Source organism: Gymnoscopelus braueri (assembly GCF_963280865.1).
Source record: "Gymnoscopelus braueri genome assembly, chromosome: 18".
NCBI lineage: Eukaryota > Metazoa > Chordata > Actinopteri > Myctophiformes > Myctophidae > Gymnoscopelus > Gymnoscopelus braueri.
In genome coordinates this window covers 27,780,799-27,801,738 of record NC_137618.1, presented here as the reverse complement: position 1 = coordinate 27,801,738, position 20,940 = coordinate 27,780,799, and the positions used below count along the sequence as shown (strand labels likewise).

The window sequence follows — 20,940 nt, the reverse complement described above, 5'->3', positions numbered from 1 at the left end:
ACACACACACACACACAAAATTGTTAAGACCATCACAAATAGGCAACAGAAAACCCTTCTCACCACCCCAAAGTTGATCCATCCCGGCTAATCCTGTAAACCGGTTAGATCACCAGTGCCATTTCCAGTACCCACCTCTTCCTGTGGGAACAGTTGTGTCAGGATTTATGACCCTGGTCACCACCCCATAGAAACCTCAGTGTCTCTGCTCCTCCCTGAGAAGGCAGGGTGGACAGGCCATCATGCCACTGGGGAACTAACGCAGTCCTCTGCACACTTCCCAGTGAACCCAAAGGCCTTTACATAGTTACTTCTCTAGATCTCAAAGAACAGCATGGAGAGCGTATATTCCATATTAGATATGCTCTATGGTATGCCAGTTAGATATAATGGAGCAAATATTCTACCATGGTGTCTGAGAATGGGATGCCAGGCAGTTAACCATGTTAGGGCTTATACAGCATCTAACCTGTACTTTTTTCCCCTGTTCACCGAGGATTACTAAGAGAAGAGCGTAAAGGTTAAAAGGGTTGCTATCCTGCAATAAGGACCAAGTGAAGTGAGTGTACGTGCAGTTGTACAAAAAAAAGGAATGATTCTTTTAAGTCACTTTATGAGACTGATTCCTAGTATTCTCTGTGCAAAACATGGGTAAGAGGTTAAGTCTATTACTCATTTAATGTTAGTAGTACCACAATATCATCATAATCAACTTCAAAAATATGTATTTTTCCTTTTAATTAACTTGTGAATCTAGAATCCTCTGATGTCGTATGAATGTCCATTTGCAGAGAAGGAAGCACTGTAGGATGCATAGTTGGTAGTGAGAAAGGCATTTTTCAGCGTTTAAAAAAATATACATACAAATATAGGCCAATGCCTTGCCTGCTCTGTACAATACAAACTGCTTTTTTATGTGAGCTATCGTTTAATGCAAAAGTTGACAAACGCACTCAAGCTGTCAGTTTTCTCCTCTTATAGAACACCCATGGGGGGTCCATGCTTCATTGCTCCGAATTGCAGAGTTCGGTCGCCATTACCAGACTAAAACAGAAGTCAGGTCACATCTCCGCAATCAGCTGGATTCTCCTCCAGACAAGAAAAAAAAAATAGTAAAGGCAGCAATTTCCCCTCCAACACAGTCGAGAGTTTGTTTCACTTCTGCTATCAGGTCCTTGGCAGTGCAGAGGGATGGGTGTGCTTTAGTTCACTATCTACCTCCATGCCACATCTCCAGAGTTAAGTCAGTTGGACCGGTCCTGCCGTGCCCTGACCCCTCTGGCTGAGAGATCAGTGGACCGCCCCGTTGTAGGACTTTCCGTACATGTTAAAGTCTGTCTCTGCTGAGTGGGTAGAGATGGGATGCTTGTACAGCGGGTTGGAGGCCTGGGGGCAAAGTGAGACATAGGGACACAATGTTAGATGGCCCTTTGACCACTGAAAAAAGGAGGGGACCATGTATAGAGCCCTGGAGGACCCGGTCAACAAACTATATAGGGTTTAGGTAGTTAAGCCCTATATACTTTGTCGTATGACATTTAGCTAAAACAGCTGATCAACAAGCTCACAGCGTGTTGCAAAAGTTCTGGATTGCAGTTTTAAAGGGCATACACCATGAATTAAAAAAATAATAATAATATTTAATATCATATTGTTTATGTCCCTCAAACATTTTTCAAAAGGTTTGAGCCTAAATCAAGCCTCAGATATACTCATTCCAACTAACTTCTCTCTGGCTTATAAAGCACTTTCACCTGCAATACCACATTGTCCTGTTTGGCACGGGCGCTATTGAGCCAGTTTGTATGCATGTTATCTCCTGGTTCTGTGTGGAAAAAAATAATAGAAAAATAAGAAAAAAAATTAAATTAAATAAAAATAAATAAAAATATGTTTTATTTTTTATTTTTTTGGTTGGAACTGAAAAACGGGAGGAATTGTTCCCTGACGTGACGTCATGTCAGGGACCAAATCAGTTTGGCCTGTTTTGAGACCAATTTACAGAAAACCCCAGATTTGCTGTGAAAGCCTGAGTGTTCAAACTGGGGTATTTTTGAGGATAGAAGAGAGGTAGGGGAGACCAAAAACACACAAAAAAGAAGAAAAAGTTAAAATTCATGGTGTAGCCCCTTTAATAAAATCCTTTCCATGATGAAACTCAGCAAAATTCTTCCCCGCTACACAAAATCTCTTCAAAATAGCATATTTACAAGCTCACAATATGTTGCATAGTGAGCTTGTAGATCTGCCATTTTCACCAACTATTCGCCCAAGAATAGGGACACTATGGTTCAAGTGGCTAAAATGATTATTCATTAAAATAAGTTCCGGATTGCAGCGTAAAAAACAAACAAACAAAAAAACAATCACTGACAGCTCTAGCAGTCCAAGGGGCCTGATGCTTTCAATCAGCACATGATGTTTATGCCACAACGGATGTGTCGCATAAGTTCTGTTCTCACTGATAATATTTATAGCCATAGACCTCACATCAGATTCGGCTGCTGTCCAAATCCACAGAGAGCCATGGATGTGAGGAATGTGGTCCACATGTGCCTTAGTTAGAGACCGCAATGTAATGTATGCCCTTAAGTCAAAATTCCACGGTTTTACAAAAACAGACATTTGGCACTGAGACTTATTTGAACATACATACATGTGTAGCACCCCGGTACCGTGTTGAATGGAATAAACGGGGTGCTTGAGTTCGTTACCTTTTACTTTTTAACCCTGTATTTATAGAATAAACCACAAGGCTGAATAACTTGACAGTAGACCTATTTCAAATAATTCTCTCAGACAACACTTTAAATGTAAATCAAATTTACTTAGGGTTGTTGGTTGCACCGAATGTGTTTTACCCTTTTTTAAAGTTAACAAGAAATAAAAACATGAAATAGACATACAACAAATAATGATACAGAAGGTAAACCTTTGTTTAGAAAACCAGTAGGCCTTAGGCCTTTTAAACCTGATGGAATCCAATTAACTCTACCTAATGTAGAGTGTTTTAATTACCTTAACACTTTAGGGTCAAAATCACACTTGACCGCTTAAATCAAATATCAAAAACCCGACTCTCAAAATGTCCTTTAAGTTTCTTGGCAAAATCCCTATTACCTTACTTCAAACCAAAATGTCTTTCCCTATTCCTAAATAGCAAACACAGAATACCGTAATACTCTTAAACACACAGTGGGCCCACACACGTGCACGCACACATACACACCAAACAGAACGTTGCAGGCCTGAGCGTGGTGATGGTGGAGCAATGGGGCGATGGGTGACTGAATCCTTGAAGTCCTTGTTGACAAACGAGCGCACAAAAGTCTTTACTAACAATTCTTGTTCAGTTCTGTAGAATAGTTTGTGAGGTGATAATGTTTGTTAGGTGAAGCAAACAGCCGGAAGGTACAATCCTCATCAGGAATACTCTCCAAACAGTCCTTAAAACTCAGCAATGGTGTCCTCGTGTTGAGCGACTAACTGACTTTTTTCCCTCAGCACAAACACACTTTTACACTCACGTAAGACTTTTTATAACTCAAACATGTCATACAAACTGCTAGAAATAGGCACTGTGCCTCAGAACAGCAGCAGGCTTCAACTTGGCTCCTAGTATAGTCTAACCTGTGTCAGGCCAAACACTCAGGTCATACAGGTGAATCTGTTTAGCAATCATCCCCCTCTTTTATAATCTCTCTCCTCTCCCCACTCTTCCAATTGAGATGTCCCCAATCAGCACACACCACTTTATCATGCATCAAGACAAACACATCAATTACCTCGTTAACTACTACTAGTTTACTCTTTGCTCAGTAAACCCAGCAACAGTGGCACACCTGTTTTACATGACTACTCGTTATTGGGTTTTTTCCACTGTCTCTCCAATGAACTTAACCTTTTAACACACCATGAAATGCATTTTTAAACATAAGTCTTTTACCAAAACCTATTTATTTAGAGATCTCTTTATGACGGACAACTATTTATTAAAGGCATACATTTGTAACTTAGTCAACTGTTTTAGAATGACTTAAACTAAATGTATTAGAATAGGGCTAACGGCATGAACTAATCACTGGGCTACACCCTCCCCCTTCTTAGATTTTGATGTCCTCATCAAATGACATGGCACTAGACCATTTGCAGCTTCTTCCTCTTCATTGTACAATCAGGACATCTTGCCATGGGGTGACACCACACAGTGTGACAAAGTCTGTCTGGATCCAAGTAGGTACTGCACTGTACAAGTGCTCCTTTACTCAGTATGGACCAAGATTGAGTGGAAGGTTGTCCCAACTCAGTATAACTGAAACGATCAACTGGTCTTCTCTCCCTCCGTGGGAGTCTCTGTGAGAACTCTTCAGTCTCAACAGGTAACTGAGGGTTATCCATTTCTTCTTCCCCTTCTAGACTTGTGTCCTCCACAGGGTCTAAGGGAACTGAACCAGCTGGAGGTTCCACATCAGGGCCTACAGGTTGTATTGCCCTGGCATCTCCCACATTCTCATCTAGAGGAAGTGTAGCTTGAGACTCATCAATTACAGGATGGTCCTCCTGAACAGGGGTTTCAGGTAGTGTCAAAGACTCATTCCCTGTCTCATGGTCTCCATCCATAACTCGTGGTTGCGACATGTCCATGTCCTCATCCTCCGAGTCTGATGATGTCATATCTGGTAACTCAGATCTCTCATCACTGTGTTCTGTCTGGGTCACTGGCTGTTTGCCATGTGACCTTGTCACAGACTTTTGAGCAGGCTCTGGTTCATCGGTGTCGACTGGGAGTCGAACCAAGTATCCAATTGGCAGCAGGTGATTTCGGTGGACTGTTTTCACCTTTCCAGTTCCTCTTTCCGGCTTTATGGTATAAACTGGTAGATTTGGCATTTTACTGACAACCATGTACGGAACAGGTCTCCATTTATCCTGCAACTTGTGTTTGCCGGTTAATCCATAGTTTCGGAGCAAAACTCGATCTCCTTCTTCCAACACTTGATCTCGTACTCGTTTATCATGTGCTCTTTTGTTCTTCTGATGGTTCTTGGTTGCAGCGTCTGATGCTAACTGGTATGCGTTGCGTAGGTCAGACCTTAGCTTAGCTACATACTGGTGGTACGGAACTTCTGCATCCCCATCAGGAGAAACGCCAAAACAGAGGTCAACAGGCAACCTTGCTTCTCTTCCAAACATTAACGCATAGGGTGAGTATCCCGTGGCCTCATTCCTGGTGCTGTTATATGCATGCACTAATTGGCTTATGTGCTGACTCCATTTCTGTTTCCGTTTTGAATCCAAAGTCCCCAGCATGGAGAGGAGGGTACGGTTGAACCTCTCCGGTTGAGGGTCTCCCTGGGGGTGGTAAGGAGTCGTACGTGATTTCCTGATCCCCAACATTCTCAGTAGCTCTTTGATTAGTTGGCTCTCAAAATCACGCCCCTGATCAGAATGTATCCTGGCCGGAAGGCCATAGTGGATGAAGTATTTCTCACAGAGAATTTTGGCTACCGTTGTGGCCTTCTGGTCTTTCGAGGGAAATGCTTGCGCATATCGCGTGAAATGATCAGTCACTACTAATATGCTTGACATTCCCTGGGAATCTGGCTCAAGAGACAGAAAGTCAATGCATACCAGGTCAAGCGGTCCCTTGCTAGTGATCTGCTGCAAGGGTGCAGCTCGCTGGGGAATAGTCTTGCGTGCTATGCAGCGGCCGCAATTCTTGATGTACTGGTCAATCTCATTAGCCATCTTAGGCCAGTAGAACCTTTGTCTAACCAGCTCTGTGGTTTTCTCAACTCCTAGATGTCCAGACTCATCATGCAAGGATGCTAGTACCGCTGGTATGTACTCCTTTGGTAGTACAAGCTGTTGCATTTCTTGTCCAGATGGATTCTTTATCAGTCTATGGAGTAGGTCTTCCCTGATCTGCAGCTTTTGGCCTTCTCTCCTCAGCAAGGTTACTGGGCCCCCGCCCTTGACGGCTTTCGACATCTGTCCATCTTTGACAGCTTGTTTCACAGGCGAGATGAGCGAGTCTCGGTCTTGGGCTTTGATTAGATCTCGCCTACTGAGTTGCTCGAGACCACCAATCTGCAGGAGGGTTGGGCAAGCGTAGCATTCAGGGATGGCATCTGGATCAACTCCCAGCTGTTCTGCACAGTAGGGGGAAACACCAGACAACTCTTGACAAAGAATGGGTTTGCATAACGCCTGTATGCCATCTGGGGGAATCTCAATCCACTCTCCTCTTTCATCTTTCCTTGACAACGAGTCAGCATCAATGTTATCCCGACCTGGTCTATACTGGATGTTAAAGTTGTAGGTAGCAAGGGCTGCTAACCATCGGTGACCAGTCGCGTTTAACTTGGCTGTTGTCAATACATATGTAAGAGGGTTGTTGTCAGTTCTCACTGTAAACTGAGCTCCATACAAGTAGTCGTGGAACTTATCAACAACTGCCCATTTCATTGCCAGGAATTCTAACTGATGAACTGGGTAGTGCTGTTCTGAAGTGCTGAGCTTCCGGCTGGCAAAGGCAACAGGTCTCAGACCCTCAGGATATTGTTGGTTAAGGACTGCGCCTAGCCCGTTGAGGCTGGCGTCCACATGGAGAACGTACGGTTTGGTGGGGTCGGCAAAGGCCAGCACTGGTGCATTCGTGAGACAGTAGATGATCTTCTGGAAAGCATCAGTGCATGACTGATCCCAACGTACTCCGAAGGGCTCTGATTCCTTGTAGTATGACTTCTCTCTTGACTTGTTAGTCTTTTTACTTCTCTGAGCTGGAGGATACCCCTTGGTGAGCTCTGTAAGAGGTCTCACGATGGAAGAGTAACTTGCGATAAAACGGCGATAATATCCGCAGAAGCCTAAGAATGAACGTAGGGACTTTAGATCTGTGGGTTGCTTCCAGCTAGCTACTGCTTCCACCTTGGTTGGGTCTGTGGCAATGCCATGTTCTGAGACGATGTGTCCCACATACTTCACTTGTGGCCTGCAGAATTGGCACTTGTCGATAGACAGCTTCAAACCACATTCTTCAAGTCGGTCAAGGACCTTAAGAAGACGGTCCTCGTGTTCCTCTAAGGTCTTCCCAAACACGATCAAATCGTCAAGGTACACTATCACTTCTAGGAGGTGCATGTCTCCAACGGCCTTTTCCATGAGTCGTTGGAACGTCGCAGGGGCTCCTGTGATTCCCTGTGGCATTCTTTCGAATTGGAAAAATCCTAGAGGACAGATAAAGGCTGTTTTTTCTTTATCCTCTTCGGCCATGGGGATCTGATAATATCCACTGCGTAGATCGAGGACAGAGAACCATCGGCTACCAGTCAGGCAATCCAAGGCGTCATCTATACGTGGCACAGCATACTGATCCGGTATGGTTCTGTTGTTCAGTGTCCGGTAATCAATGCACATCCGCACACTCCCATTCTTCTTCCTGGCTATAACTATAGGAGAGGCATAAGGACTTCGAGACTCTTTTATGATCCCGGCAGCCAACAATCCCTGGAGATGGCGCCGAAGGTCATCCACATCTGCAGGTGCGATGCGACGGGATCTCTCACGGAAGGGCTTGGTATTAGTGAGTCTAATATGGTGTTCTACTCCCTTGGCGAGGCCCACATCCCATTCTTCAAGTGAGAAGACATTGGCTCTCTCAGACAATTTCTGGGAGAGTCTGTCTTTCCATCCGTTAGGAATTGGGGAGTCCCCAAAATCAAACACATTTGGGTCAAGGTTTGGGTGAGTCTCTGAGCCATTTTTCTGAGTCACAGTAACAGTATCAGTGACATACATATGAGCTATCACGGTGCCAGGTGGAATGGAGATCTCTTTCAATGATTCATTGCTTAGCAGCACTGAAAAGTTATTCTTGTTCAGGGTAGAGGAGAACAATACTGTAGGTTGTATGAATACACCTGCGGGGAGCTCTAGATCAGCAGGCTCTTCAGTCAGGAGGATATAGTTCCCCAGTGGCTTTATCTCTTCCACTTTGCAGCTGGCGATTTGCTCACTGGTGGGAGGGATAATGAGAAATCCAGGACCCATCCACTTGACTTCCGCCACGACACCATCCCAGTTCTGCGCTGCTGTGGGTCTCAATGGTGGCTTCACTTTTGAGTCAACAGCACACACATGTAGAGAGTGATCTAGAGCAGTGACTGGTGATTTTCCAAAACCAGCTAATTGCCTGACCTTTCTTGCATTAGTGCCGACAAGGATGGGAATTTGGTCAGAGCAGCGAGGATCCGGGCACACAAGAGCAAGGAGGTTTATGGCCTGGCGGTCTCCAGGGAACTCCACCTCAACTTCTATGTAGCCTTTGTATGGGTAGCTTTCTGCAGAATCACTGAGACCCCAAATGGCCAACCCACCAACAGGATGAAGAGGTACGTGCTTCAGGTGTTTGGAATACCAGCTGTCAAATATGATAGTTACTTGTGACCCGCTATCTAGCAGGGCATCACAATCGGTCCCATTAACCTTCACTGAGGTAGTGGAGGGTGGTCCTATCAGTCCTTCAGGAATGCAATGGGCTTGCATGATTTTCACAGCACTTTTATTTGCAAAAGCATTTTGATCATTCTCCTCAGAACTGGCGTCTGGTTCTCTCGGTGGACGTTTAGCGCCACGCTGAGCACGAATCAGTTTTTGAATCACCTTCTGAGGGTTCTCAGGAGCTGTGCATCTTGTGGCAATGTGCCCATCTTCTCCACATCTGTAGCAGAAATAACCATCTGGCGATTTAGAGGTAGATGGACGCGCTCCCTTTGTAGAGGGAGGCTCTTTGTTAGTTGTTTGTCCTGTGGAAGCTTGAGTGGGCTTCACAGACATTACTTTCATCTGTTTCTGTAACTTCCTCATTTCCTTTTTCAAGGCTTTTACGTCGTTGCTGTCTGTGTCTTCAACGTCATCAGTCACAGACGCGGATTCTGAAACACTTGTGGCTTGAACTGGCTGTGTACCGGTCAGCTCGGCAACAAGTGACTTCAAATCTCGTATTTCAGCTCTCAGGTCTTGTGAAATCTGGTCACTTTTGATACCAACATGCTTCACTGTGGCATTCAACTTGCGTCTTGCAGACTCATATTCTTCTTCCGCTCGAATTTCATTCAGCAGCTCTAGAAAAGTAGGTGGTTGATCCTTCCGTTCTCTTAGTCGGAGATTAAGCATCATTATGTCAGACTCTGTAGCACCTTTAATGAGCTGTTCCAGGCGAGCTTTGCCCACTGAGTCAAATGGCATGCCTCCTTTCTGCACAACTTTATTTAGGGCTCTTTCCATTCTTCTTAGGAAATCTGACATTTTTTCTCCAGGGTGCTGGCTTAGCATCCTAAAAGTGAAATACAACTCCTCTCCTGACTCATATGTCCCGAAAGTATTTTCTATGGCTTCGAGGTATTCGTGGGAAGTGGCATGAGGGTTTGTAAACCTCACTGCCTGGATTATCTCCAAAGCAGGTCCTTTCAAACTTTCAGCAATTCGCATTTTCTTCTCTTTGTCAGGCCGATCACTTTCCTCGACCATGAGACGGGCTTGCTCTATCCAGTTATCTAAGTGTTCCTCTCCGACCGGGGTTGGAACAACTCCAGAGAAAGTTCGCAGTCGTCTGAACACATTTTCACCTGAAGATTTAGCAGTTTTTGCCATCAAGTCCCCAACAGCTCTGATTATGGCCTCTGGGGAACTGGCATGGAGTGTGGGGTCAACATTTGTCCCTTCTTCATCTCCAGCTGCAAGCCTCCAAGGCATTGTTCTTCCCTCAGGCTCCACCTTAGGGGGTAGGTCTTTAGGATTCACTCTTTCACGGCTTTCGCATAAAACTGTCAGACATTGCGTTTCGGGGTTGTAAGTTCGTCCCCGTACTTTCACACGACCCAGTGCTTTGACAGTTTCCAGTGTATTAATTATGAAGTCCGATTCAGTGTCTTCTGGGACGTCATGTACTAACAGAGCATATTCAGGGTTTAACCCTTCTCCCTTGCACCAGTTGAGGAATGTAGCCATTCTGTTAAGGTGTTAGGGGTTTTTGAAAATTGCTACTTCAAAACTAATAAGCTAAGGGTTTTTAGAGATAAGCTTTTAGTCTATTTCCTAGTTAAACTCTCTGTTTACTAGTTTTGTTTTCAGTAGAAAGGAAAATTATCTCAGTAGTGCCTCCATTTTATGTAGCACCCCGGTACCGTGTTGAATGGAATAAACGGGGTGCTTGAGTTCGTTACCTTTTACTTTTTAACCCTGTATTTATAGAATAAACCACAAGGCTGAATAACTTGACAGTAGACCTATTTCAAATAATTCTCTCAGACAACACTTTAAATGTAAATCAAATTTACTTAGGGTTGTTGGTTGCACCGAATGTGTTTTACCCTTTTTTAAAGTTAACAAGAAATAAAAACATGAAATAGACATACAACAAATAATGATACAGAAGGTAAACCTTTGTTTAGAAAACCAGTAGGCCTTAGGCCTTTTAAACCTGATGGAATCCAATTAACTCTACCTAATGTAGAGTGTTTTAATTACCTTAACACTTTAGGGTCAAAATCACACTTGACCGCTTAAATCAAATATCAAAAACCCGACTCTCAAAATGTCCTTTAAGTTTCTTGGCAAAATCCCTATTACCTTACTTCAAACCAAAATGTCTTTCCCTATTCCTAAATAGCAAACACAGAATACCGTAATACTCTTAAACACACAGTGGGCCCACACACGTGCACGCACACATACACACCAAACAGAACGTTGCAGGCCTGAGCGTGGTGATGGTGGAGCAATGGGGCGATGGGTGACTGAATCCTTGAAGTCCTTGTTGACAAACGAGCGCACAAAAGTCTTTACTAACAATTCTTGTTCAGTTCTGTAGAATAGTTTGTGAGGTGATAATGTTTGTTAGGTGAAGCAAACAGCCGGAAGGTACAATCCTCATCAGGAATACTCTCCAAACAGTCCTTAAAACTCAGCAATGGTGTCCTCGTGTTGAGCGACTAACTGACTTTTTTCCCTCAGCACAAACACACTTTTACACTCACGTAAGACTTTTTATAACTCAAACATGTCATACAAACTGCTAGAAATAGGCACTGTGCCTCAGAACAGCAGCAGGCTTCAACTTGGCTCCTAGTATAGTCTAACCTGTGTCAGGCCAAACACTCAGGTCATACAGGTGAATCTGTTTAGCAATCATCCCCCTCTTTTATAATCTCTCTCCTCTCCCCACTCTTCCAATTGAGATGTCCCCAATCAGCACACACCACTTTATCATGCATCAAGACAAACACATCAATTACCTCGTTAACTACTACTAGTTTACTCTTTGCTCAGTAAACCCAGCAACAGTGGCACACCTGTTTTACATGACTACTCGTTATTGGGTTTTTTCCACTGTCTCTCCAATGAACTTAACCTTTTAACACACCATGAAATGCATTTTTAAACATAAGTCTTTTACCAAAACCTATTTATTTAGAGATCTCTTTATGACGGACAACTATTTATTAAAGGCATACATTTGTAACTTAGTCAACTGTTTTAGAATGACTTAAACTAAATGTATTAGAATAGGGCTAAGGGCATGAACTAATCACTGGGCTACACATGTAAAATATCATACTCGGTGTGCCTCATTTTAAGCGGTGTGCCTCGCAATTGGAGCTGGTACTTTTCGCTGCAAACACAGCTTACTAGAACAGCATTGCATAACCTAAATAGCTGCAGCTGAGATGGGGGCAAAATGTTTCGGATGTAACGATTAGCATGAGGGACATCCTCACCATCTCGTATCTCGCGCGGGAACGTGCGTTCTGGAAGCGCGAAAACTCTCGTCGGTCGTGGATGGTGATGACCAGCTTCCAGACAGCCAACAGTACGATGCCCACCAGCAAGATGCTGCCCACCACCGCTAGCAGTACGGTCATGGCGTCAGGTGCTCCGCCACACTCTGTGAGAAGGTGGGCAGACAGGATGTTAGAAATTAGGACTGGGCAATATATGGAATGGAAATAAGCCACTGGCTTTTTTGCATCTATCCTTTTGATAACGGTGTAACAATGTATGTAATTTTACATCAAAGGTGTGTTTTTTTCCTGATTTTAATCAGTTAAGCCTTGTTTTATACTTTCAAAACATTTCAGAAATAGCCGATCTGCTATTTGCAAAACTATTTTTTTAAATATCGTCACCATATGATTTTATATTCACAATATGGATATCGAGGTATAGGGTTAAAACTATCAGGATATTAGCTTTTGTCCATATTCCCCAGCCCTATTAGAAATATTAGCCATAAATTAAACTAGGATAGCCTATTTAGTACAAAACAGCCAAAGGAATGTTTCAAATAATTTCACAGGGTCTTCTATTAACCCCCTCTCTCCTTCTAACAGTGTTGGGAGCTCTGACCTGGCTCTTTGAGAGCTGTGAGGACGGACTGTCCATTGGCGTGCTCAGAGTATGTGAACTTCATGACACAGTCGTTCTCCGTCTTGTACACACAGAGCACAGCGGTGGTCTGGTGGTCGTCGGTTTCTGGAAGGAGAGAGTATGGGAGAAACAAAGTTTCAATCACATGAACGGCTTGCTTTGACGAGAGGGAGAAATAGAGAGACAGAAGAGAGAAAAAGGAGAGAACAAGAGGGAGAGGATGGGGAAAAATTGGGAGGGGGCAAGCTAGCTCTGATTGGAGAAAAAGGAAAACACTTTATAGAGTGTCCACATTTCTTTCTTGTGAGGTCACTATTGGGAAGTGAATGCCTTCCCTGGTAGGGAAACTGGGGCTTTCAGCTCTCAATCTAAATCAAATACAATATCTGAAGGCCATTAGGGATTGTGAGGTCAGCAGGCCCATCCTGACCCCCTGCCCCAGCTCCCCCCTCTATTTTGTGCACAATGTTTCCGGAATGTACATGTGGAGACCATTAAGGGCAGTCAGATACTAGCAGGGAATGCAGTGAAAAGGCTCATATCTGGGCCAGGGGCTGGCGGGGGCAACACACAACTGTCTGAAAATAGTTTTAACTGGACTAACATTCACCAGCCCCACTGTCTCTTCTGTACTAGACTGTATCACAATGCATTTACTTATTAATACTATACATTCCCAGACATTAGTCAAGTGTTCCCCGCTGGGCTGGGAGCAAAGTGGAAAATGCTTTTAGGAGATGCCAGGACTTATAGAAAAATTACAGTCTGGACTCTGAGAAGTCTGAGACTCTGGAACATTACAACATTTTAAGGGCGTATTAAGCAAAGGAAAGGAAACAGGGAGACATACCACCCCTTATATATTTCTGTGGGCCGTTTGTTTCTCTGAGAGGGTGGATGGAGGTATTCATTAAATTGCTGTTGCAGCCAATTTTTCTGCATTTCATTGCAGTTTGCAGCAGTTCCATTTAACTGATTTATCATGCCTAGTACATTAGAGGATACATTTTGATTAATATAATTTGTTCTTGTACAATAATTTGACACTATAAAGCTATTGTTTATTTGTCTTGCTGTAATTACCACTTCTTTCACCAATGATGTTTGCACAGCATTCCACAGTCAATTTAGACCATTCAGCACCAGTGAATAAAGCTTGCTACATGATCTTCGGAAATAGTAATGTATGGAATAAAGTAAACGCTGCTAGTGTATGGAATAGGAAATGAAATAAAACATTACAATTATGCTGTATACCGGTATATTTGGGAATCCAGCTGTTAAGAAGAAGCGTCACTTAGTTATCGAGCAGTGCCTATATATTGTACTGTCCAAGCAGTTATTATAATCATCAATCATTATAACTAGTGTTATTCCTGTCATGGAGAATGTGGCTTTGTACAGTGCCTCCTCCTTAAGCAACAAAAAGCCAGCCATTGTTTTTGTAAAAAAAAAAATTTTGCTACAGAGGTCCCTTAATATGTTCTAAGTAAAAACAATAACTTTGCAGCAACAAAGCTTAAGGGAAAAGGCATTCTTAAGCAGTTGAGGGCAAATACTTGGTGATGGCCAGCGAGCACCCAAATTGTACCCCAAAGTGTTTTCATGCAACCCAGTTCAGCTCAGTGCTCCAATAATTGATTTCTTCTGGTGGTGGTGTTGTTGGGTATTTCTTTTGCAAATGTTTTCTTATATTGCAACCAGGTTTTTAAAAGTGGCACGTGGGGGACAAAGCTCAATAGGAGCAGGTAGAGTTCGATGTTTGTTTAGTGGGTGGGGTTTACCACCTATAGAGGGGAAACGAGGGGGCGGGGGGCTACATAGAATTTCATACTTTAATGGGCTGCGTTCTTTGAACCAAATGAGGGGTTTGGCCTACACTGCCTGTTATTGCACCCTATCTCGGGGAGTGAAGATGTCCTTGGTGCCATGAGAGGCACAGACCAAAACCCGCCACATAATAACATAAACAACCGCCCACTGTGCACAGGGTGTACCCTCATAACTAATTATAGAGTTGCGTGTGACACGTTTCAATGTCTAAAGGCTGCCAATAGACAAGCCTTAACATCTGCTTTTCGCATCTGTGCATAGACACCAGCATTTGATAGGCTGGATCAAGATGGCAATTCCTTTGTGCCGCACCTTGCCATTTGGTAGGTAGGATCAAATGTATAGCAACTTCCTTTGCGTGCAAAGAATCCAGCTTGCGTGGACAAAATAGTGGCTCATACTTGGTAGTTCTGTGTGTGTGTGTGTGTGTGTGTGTGTGTGTGTGTGTGTGTGTGTGTGTGTGTGTGTGTGTGTGTGTGTGTGTGTGTGTGTGTGTGTGTGTGCGCGAGCAGGGGTACTGTAACACATAAAACGTGTGCAAATGTCTCCCGTTCACTGAAATCACTGAACACCATACTGTATTTTGGCAGGGCCTGACCACAATAATGGTGAAATGGCTAAAATTAAAAGTGACAGTGGAAGAGCTATGTAATGCTTGAAGTGAAACTGTTACAGATGCCACAGATGTGAACACTCTTCTCTGCCTGCCAGCCAGCTGCAGTGTGTGTGTGTGTGTGTGTGTGTGTGTGTGTGTGTGTGTGTGTGTGTGTGTGTGTGTGTGTGTGTGTGTGTGTGTGTGTGTGTGTGTGTGTGTGTGTGTGTGTGTGTGCACACGCACACACACACACACACACACACACACACGAGTACATGTAAGAAAGAGTTCTACTCACTGAGGGTTTCCACAGTGATGATTTCATCTTTGCACAGGCGCTGGCAGGTCTGGTTGTCAGCGAGACGCCCTGAGTTGAAGATCCTGCATTCGATACACTCCCTAGAGGGCAGAGATTAAATAGTAATAATCATCTTCATCTTTCATTCACATTTTAAGAAATAACTCCACAGTTAATTCAAGCATAATCCACACATGCACGCCATTTGAAGATCAGTCCTCATCAGAAATGCAAAGGCAGATTTTACATATTATGCGCTTCTGCTGCCAGCAAGTAGACATTTTACTGGAGTTCAGGTCACGTTTCACTCTGACTGTTGTGTTGTCTACTATCTTCCAGGTCAAAAAAATTTGATGTTCAGAGGGGGAAGAGAGGTGATGACCCCATCTTGAAGGTTAAGGTCAGGTCAAGGGTTAGAGATCACTCCTTAAAGATAGCCGTTTACCTTGGAAAACCAGAACCATGTGTGTCTACGGGATGGATTGAATTCTCCTGTCCTAAATAGAAGCCATTTCTCCATTCCTGAGAGCCACTGCAGCCCAACCTCAAAAGATTGTCTGGATGAGTGATGAGTTATCACAAGAGTACAACCTTTCATTTCTCTGGGTCACAAATGGCATCCAAATGTATCTTAACATCTCTCTCTTAAGGGCTCTTTCTCTTCAAAGCAGAGATAGTTTAATCAGTGAGTGAGTTAAACGAGTGTTTTGGCTCCAGCCTTGACCCGAACCGCGTGTGATGGTTTGACCTTTGTGATCATGCCTTGTTCAAATGTTCTGCCTTCCTTCAAACGCTATGAACTTTTTGACCCATCTGCCATTAATATGAATAAGCATGACTGGGATTATAAACCTGAGAAAGCTTAAAACTTTAAGCTTAAAGCTTCAAATGTTTTGTTACTGTTACTCACCTAATTTTCACACCAAACTGCACATGGTTGACATTTGAAATCATAGGTCATGTTGCTACGGTAACCAGTCAAGAAGGTAATGTAAAGTGAAAGTACCATGTCAGAGCATAGGGGCGTGGGGTTGTAGCTTAGGCCATCTGGTAATGTGAAGGTCACCTATTCACCTCCCGGCCCGGTCTTTGTGTTTAAGTGACCCCGAGCAAGACACTTACCCCATAACTGCTTCCCCAAAGCACTCATCATGATTCATAACCATCTGAGCAGACATCAGCTAGGTGAAGCTGAAACTTAATTTCCTCCACGGGACAAAAGGTCTCTCTTTCCCTAGTTTTGAGTTGGAAGATTACTCTCCTCCACCAAAAAGAAAACCCTAATCAAATGCAAAACAGTGGAGGCTAGATTTGACAACCAAGTAGCCAATCACAGTGCAACCATCCATCCAGATGATAGACTCGTGATAATCATAAGCCACTTTTTGCCAAATAATATTTCAAGGAGTTTAAAATGTTGAATTTCACACTCAAAATGCAAGTACTGTAATTTGTGCCTCTGACAACAACAAATAGCACTTCAAGTTGTCACTGGAAAATATTAAACAACTGAAAAATACTGGATACGGTATATGATGGATAAGTGGACCTGACATACATGCTGTACACATACGAGGACATTTTTGGACTTGAGCTCCGTACCTTTTAGTGCCGCAGGCATCGGGGCAGGTGGGGCATTTTTCACAGGTTTCTCCGAAGGCCCCCGGCGCAGTGCACTGGCAGCGCCCACACACACAACTGCCTCGCCCGCTGCAGATCTGACCGTCATCTGAGATGCAGTAGGAGGTCTCCGTGGAACAGTTGCAGTTGTCGCCGATGTAGCCGGCGTGGCACTTACACTCCCCACAGTGGCACTCTCCGTGACCTGGGAAAGGACGGAGGAAAGACAGGAGATCAACACTAATAATCATTTCTAAATGATTGGTTATTGTGACACTCGTTACCGTTTTGGATGTTTTTCCTATAATGCTGTTCTGATCTGTAATAACCCATTCGATCCGGGAAAGCATCTACAAATGTCTTCTAAATCGTTTTTTCTGAAATAATGTTGCTATAGCAGTGGTTCTCAAAACTTTTTCATGTCAAGGACCACCCAAAATTATATGTATTTGGCCACGGACTCCCATCTGAATTTATTTTTGTTCCAGGAACACCCAAAAGCAAAGATTCGAGTCAAAAATGTTCCCTTTAAAAATTCATAGATTTGCACAAATTGTCAAGATTTTTCAAAAATAGCAGATCTACAAGCTCATAGCGCAGCACTGAGCTTGTAGATCTGCTATTTTTGAATAGCCCAAAGAATGAAATAATGGTTATAGCTAAAAATCTAAAATGACACAGTATGCGTTCCTGGATTGAATGGCATAAAGAATCTTGTAAAACAACCTTGTACCTTGTAATAACCGACTCAACTGTATTCATTATTCAGAAAATAAAACCCTCATTGTGACTAGGTGGGCACATACACACACACACACACAAAGTGTACTTCAGGGATTCCTCTCGCCCGACCACCACTGTTACAATGACCATCCTATTTCCCCATACAAAATTACAAGAATGTAACTGCATATGACGCTGCTAGCGACTGTATTGTATGTGAAAATAAACACCTTTAACACTTAACCTTAGAATGGTGAACAGCTGGAGCATCTGCAGACAGATCCTTACCAGAGGTCATCTCATACCAACATATTAAAATATTAATCCTATATCGTCACTGTCGGGCAGAAATCTCCATATTCTAACTTTTTGTGTTTATTCGTAAATTAATGCCTTACTTGATCATACTACAGCGTTACAGAAAAGTAGCAAAAGTAGCAGATCCACTAGCTTGAAACGCGGCGCGAAGGGACACGTTTTGAGCTTGTAGATCTGCTACTTTTGCTACTTTTCAATTTGAAACCTGAAAAGTAACAGTTTTGGATATATGAGGTTTCCACCCGAAAGACGATATACTTGGTCCCCTCCTTTTTACCATGGGAAAATAACAAAACGATGCGTTGTGAGACTGTAGATCTGCTATTTTCAGCAAATGTTTGCCTATTACATGTCCAGAATAGGGATGCTAGGGTTCATGTGGTTATAATAGGACTATCACTATGGCAAGCAGTCTGAGAGTAGGCGATGCCTCAGGGTGTGAGCTGTGTAGCTCTTATTGATACATTGATTCGTTTCAGTTTTTATGTGGTTGTTGGTCGCGCTGCACAAACTCATCTAAGACAAGAGGAGGCCTTGACAGATAAAAGACGGCAGCTGTAATCGGGGGAAGCATTGCTGGACAAGCGCTTTTCCACACCAGTTGCTTTCCAAGACCCTCCACAATGAATGCATTCATTAAGACATTATCACAGAGCTGTCAAAAGTGTAGATTGCCGGGAGATGGGACACGCGACGTCAAGACACACACAAAAAAAGCAGAACAAAATGTGAGAATTCAAGGTCTATGAGTTGAGGAGAAGCGATTTTGCAGCTTAAATTTAACAGGTAGGGAAAAGGCATTAACATTCCCTTATGTTCACATGAAGCTGTGAGATGATCAGCCTGCAGCAAGAGGACTGTCACATCTTAACCAAATAAACCCTATATACTTCGTTGACCTGGGATCCCCAGGAGTCTATATTTTGTCCTCTCCTTTCTTCCCCTCTACAACAAATATTTTCGGTAAAAACAGCCGATGGCAACGCTTTGTGAGCTTGTAGATCTGCTTTTTCCATCAAATTTCACCTATTATGACATGCCCAGAATAGGGTTTCTAGGGTTCATGTGGTGGTTATATAATTAGCAGTAAAAACACTCACTCTGAAGGTTCTAACAGACAATCCAAAAAAACTGTTCTCAGGTCAGATCAGATCACAGTATTCCCAGGAGGCCCTGAGCTGCTGTAAAGTACAGGAAATGTCTTCTTTATAGAGGTTAACACCTCTGCGTAATGGTCATCTCACTTAGGTGCATACATATACTAGCACTGCAAAGGTGGATGGTCTAACCTTCTGGAAGGACACTAATGAAATCCAGGTGTTAGCCTGCCTTTACGGTAATAATGGATAGAGAATTCTTCTTGCGTCACTTGGTTTGCCATAAGCAACAGGGGGCGCACTAATGTGCCGACCGCAGCATTCTTCCCACAGCGTATGTGTTTCATAATATTTCATTCATTGTCTGTTCTTTATTGATACGAATAGGGATACACTGACCGCATGGACAGTATGAGTAATTGTCTAAACTAGGACATAAAACCCCACACACAGAGTAAAAAAGATCATAAATGAATTACAGCAATAGTTTTATATCGTGTTGAAAATATTGGGTCAGTCACAAATTCAATCACCATTGTGAGTAAATGTTCTTTTTGTTCATCGGACAACAGACAGATTGTGGTGCCACTGTCAGCCATGGAGCTAATAAAGACTCGAATTTTGAGAGCCAGCATGGAACATTCAGATGTTTATTTGTTTTATAATAATAAAGTAGTATTAGTGTAATAATGTAGAGAATTCTCTTTTGTTGTTGTTTTGATGAGGGCTGCTTAAGACCTTAACTTCCCCTCAGGGATGAATAAATACCTACCTACCTAAATTTAAACAAAGAAGTTTGCTATGTGCAGCAGTATGTTTGCAAGGGAGGTACACCATTGCAGACTTTTTAGACTGTTGACCGGGGTCCCCCAGGGGTCTATACTAGGCCCCTTACGTATTTTTTATCCTGTTAAACCATCCCCCTTCCGGAAATCTCATTTGCATTTGATACAAATGAGATTTCCGGTGGGGGGGGGGGTGGTTACCAGGCTAGTAGAGGCTAAGTATTTTCCCCCCTGAACACCAAATCACTTCGTTGAAAATAGCTAATCAACAAGCATTGTGAGCTTGTAGATCTGCTATTTTTGCCAAATGCTTCCACAGGAATAGGGACACTAGTGTACATACTACATTATTTGTGGTAGTGCAAAAGTAGTAGTACAGTAATGGTGGAGAGCATTCTTTCAGGTGCAGTTCCAGAATGTTCAGTGTTTAACTGGGCTGAAACCTGAGTCCATGAGGGTCACAGATCCTTCTTTACTCATTTCATGGTCAGTGAACCATCATTCAGTGAGCACTGAAATCATGGATAAAAGCATTTTTATTGGAGGATAAAAATGGAGATAGAAATGCTAGATTCAAAAGTCTGTTTTACCTTCTGTGTGGCTTAACGGCCCATAAACATATCAGGGAAATGCTAACCTTCTGTGTTGTTTTTAAGTTGTGTATGTGTTTGTATCTTGTTTTTGTTGAAAAATTTACCCATTCGAACATGATTGTATTGTCGATATAATAATAAAAATTGATAACAAAAAAAATACATATCAGGGAAATGCTCATCATGACTTATCAATATAACAATATACTTTACACCCCTCCTATTGAGGTGTTTGCTGGATGTTCTTTATAAACTACCTGTTATTTATCCTTGAGGGTGCACTTTTCTGAAGCTAAAGAAACTTTCAAGGGGAAAAATGTTGTTCTGTCTTTGTGGCTTATATATAATCTAAAACATACAATTTATACAAGAAGATTGTGCAAGATAATGCCCAAAAATACAGTATGAGCTCTGTTGGTGAGCGGGTATTTACAGGTTAAAGACAGCTGACCTGGTAGTTGGGTCATTGTTCAGAGCTCTGACGGCCTGAGGGAGAAAGCTCTTTCTGTGTCTCTCTGTAGTGGCTTTGTGACAGCGAGTGGCATGCGTGGCATTAGGCTCAGTCACACAACCAGGCCTGAGAATGTGTCCTGAACAGGGGGCAATGCTGCTAGGATATTCACTGGCTGAGATGCAGGCAAGTTTTGTC

The 20,940-nt window shown here is 43.0% G+C and overlaps 1 protein-coding gene across 1 annotated transcript in view; it reads right to left on the bottom strand.

Moving 5' to 3' along the window:
• Positions 1-723: 723 nt before the first annotated feature.
• itgb5 (integrin, beta 5) overlaps positions 724-20,940 on the bottom strand; it is a 59,531-nt gene continuing 39,314 nt past the window's right edge. Inside the window, exons 12-16 of the mRNA XM_080412874.1 lie at positions 16,758-16,980; positions 15,156-15,256; positions 12,409-12,534; positions 11,781-11,947; positions 724-1,386 (exon numbers count right to left, since the gene is read on the bottom strand). Of these exons, the coding sequence (XP_080269000.1) occupies positions 1,291-1,386; positions 11,781-11,947; positions 12,409-12,534; positions 15,156-15,256; positions 16,758-16,980 (713 nt within the window). The 3' untranslated portion in view covers positions 724-1,290. The remainder of the gene's footprint in view (positions 1,387-11,780; positions 11,948-12,408; positions 12,535-15,155; positions 15,257-16,757; positions 16,981-20,940) is intronic.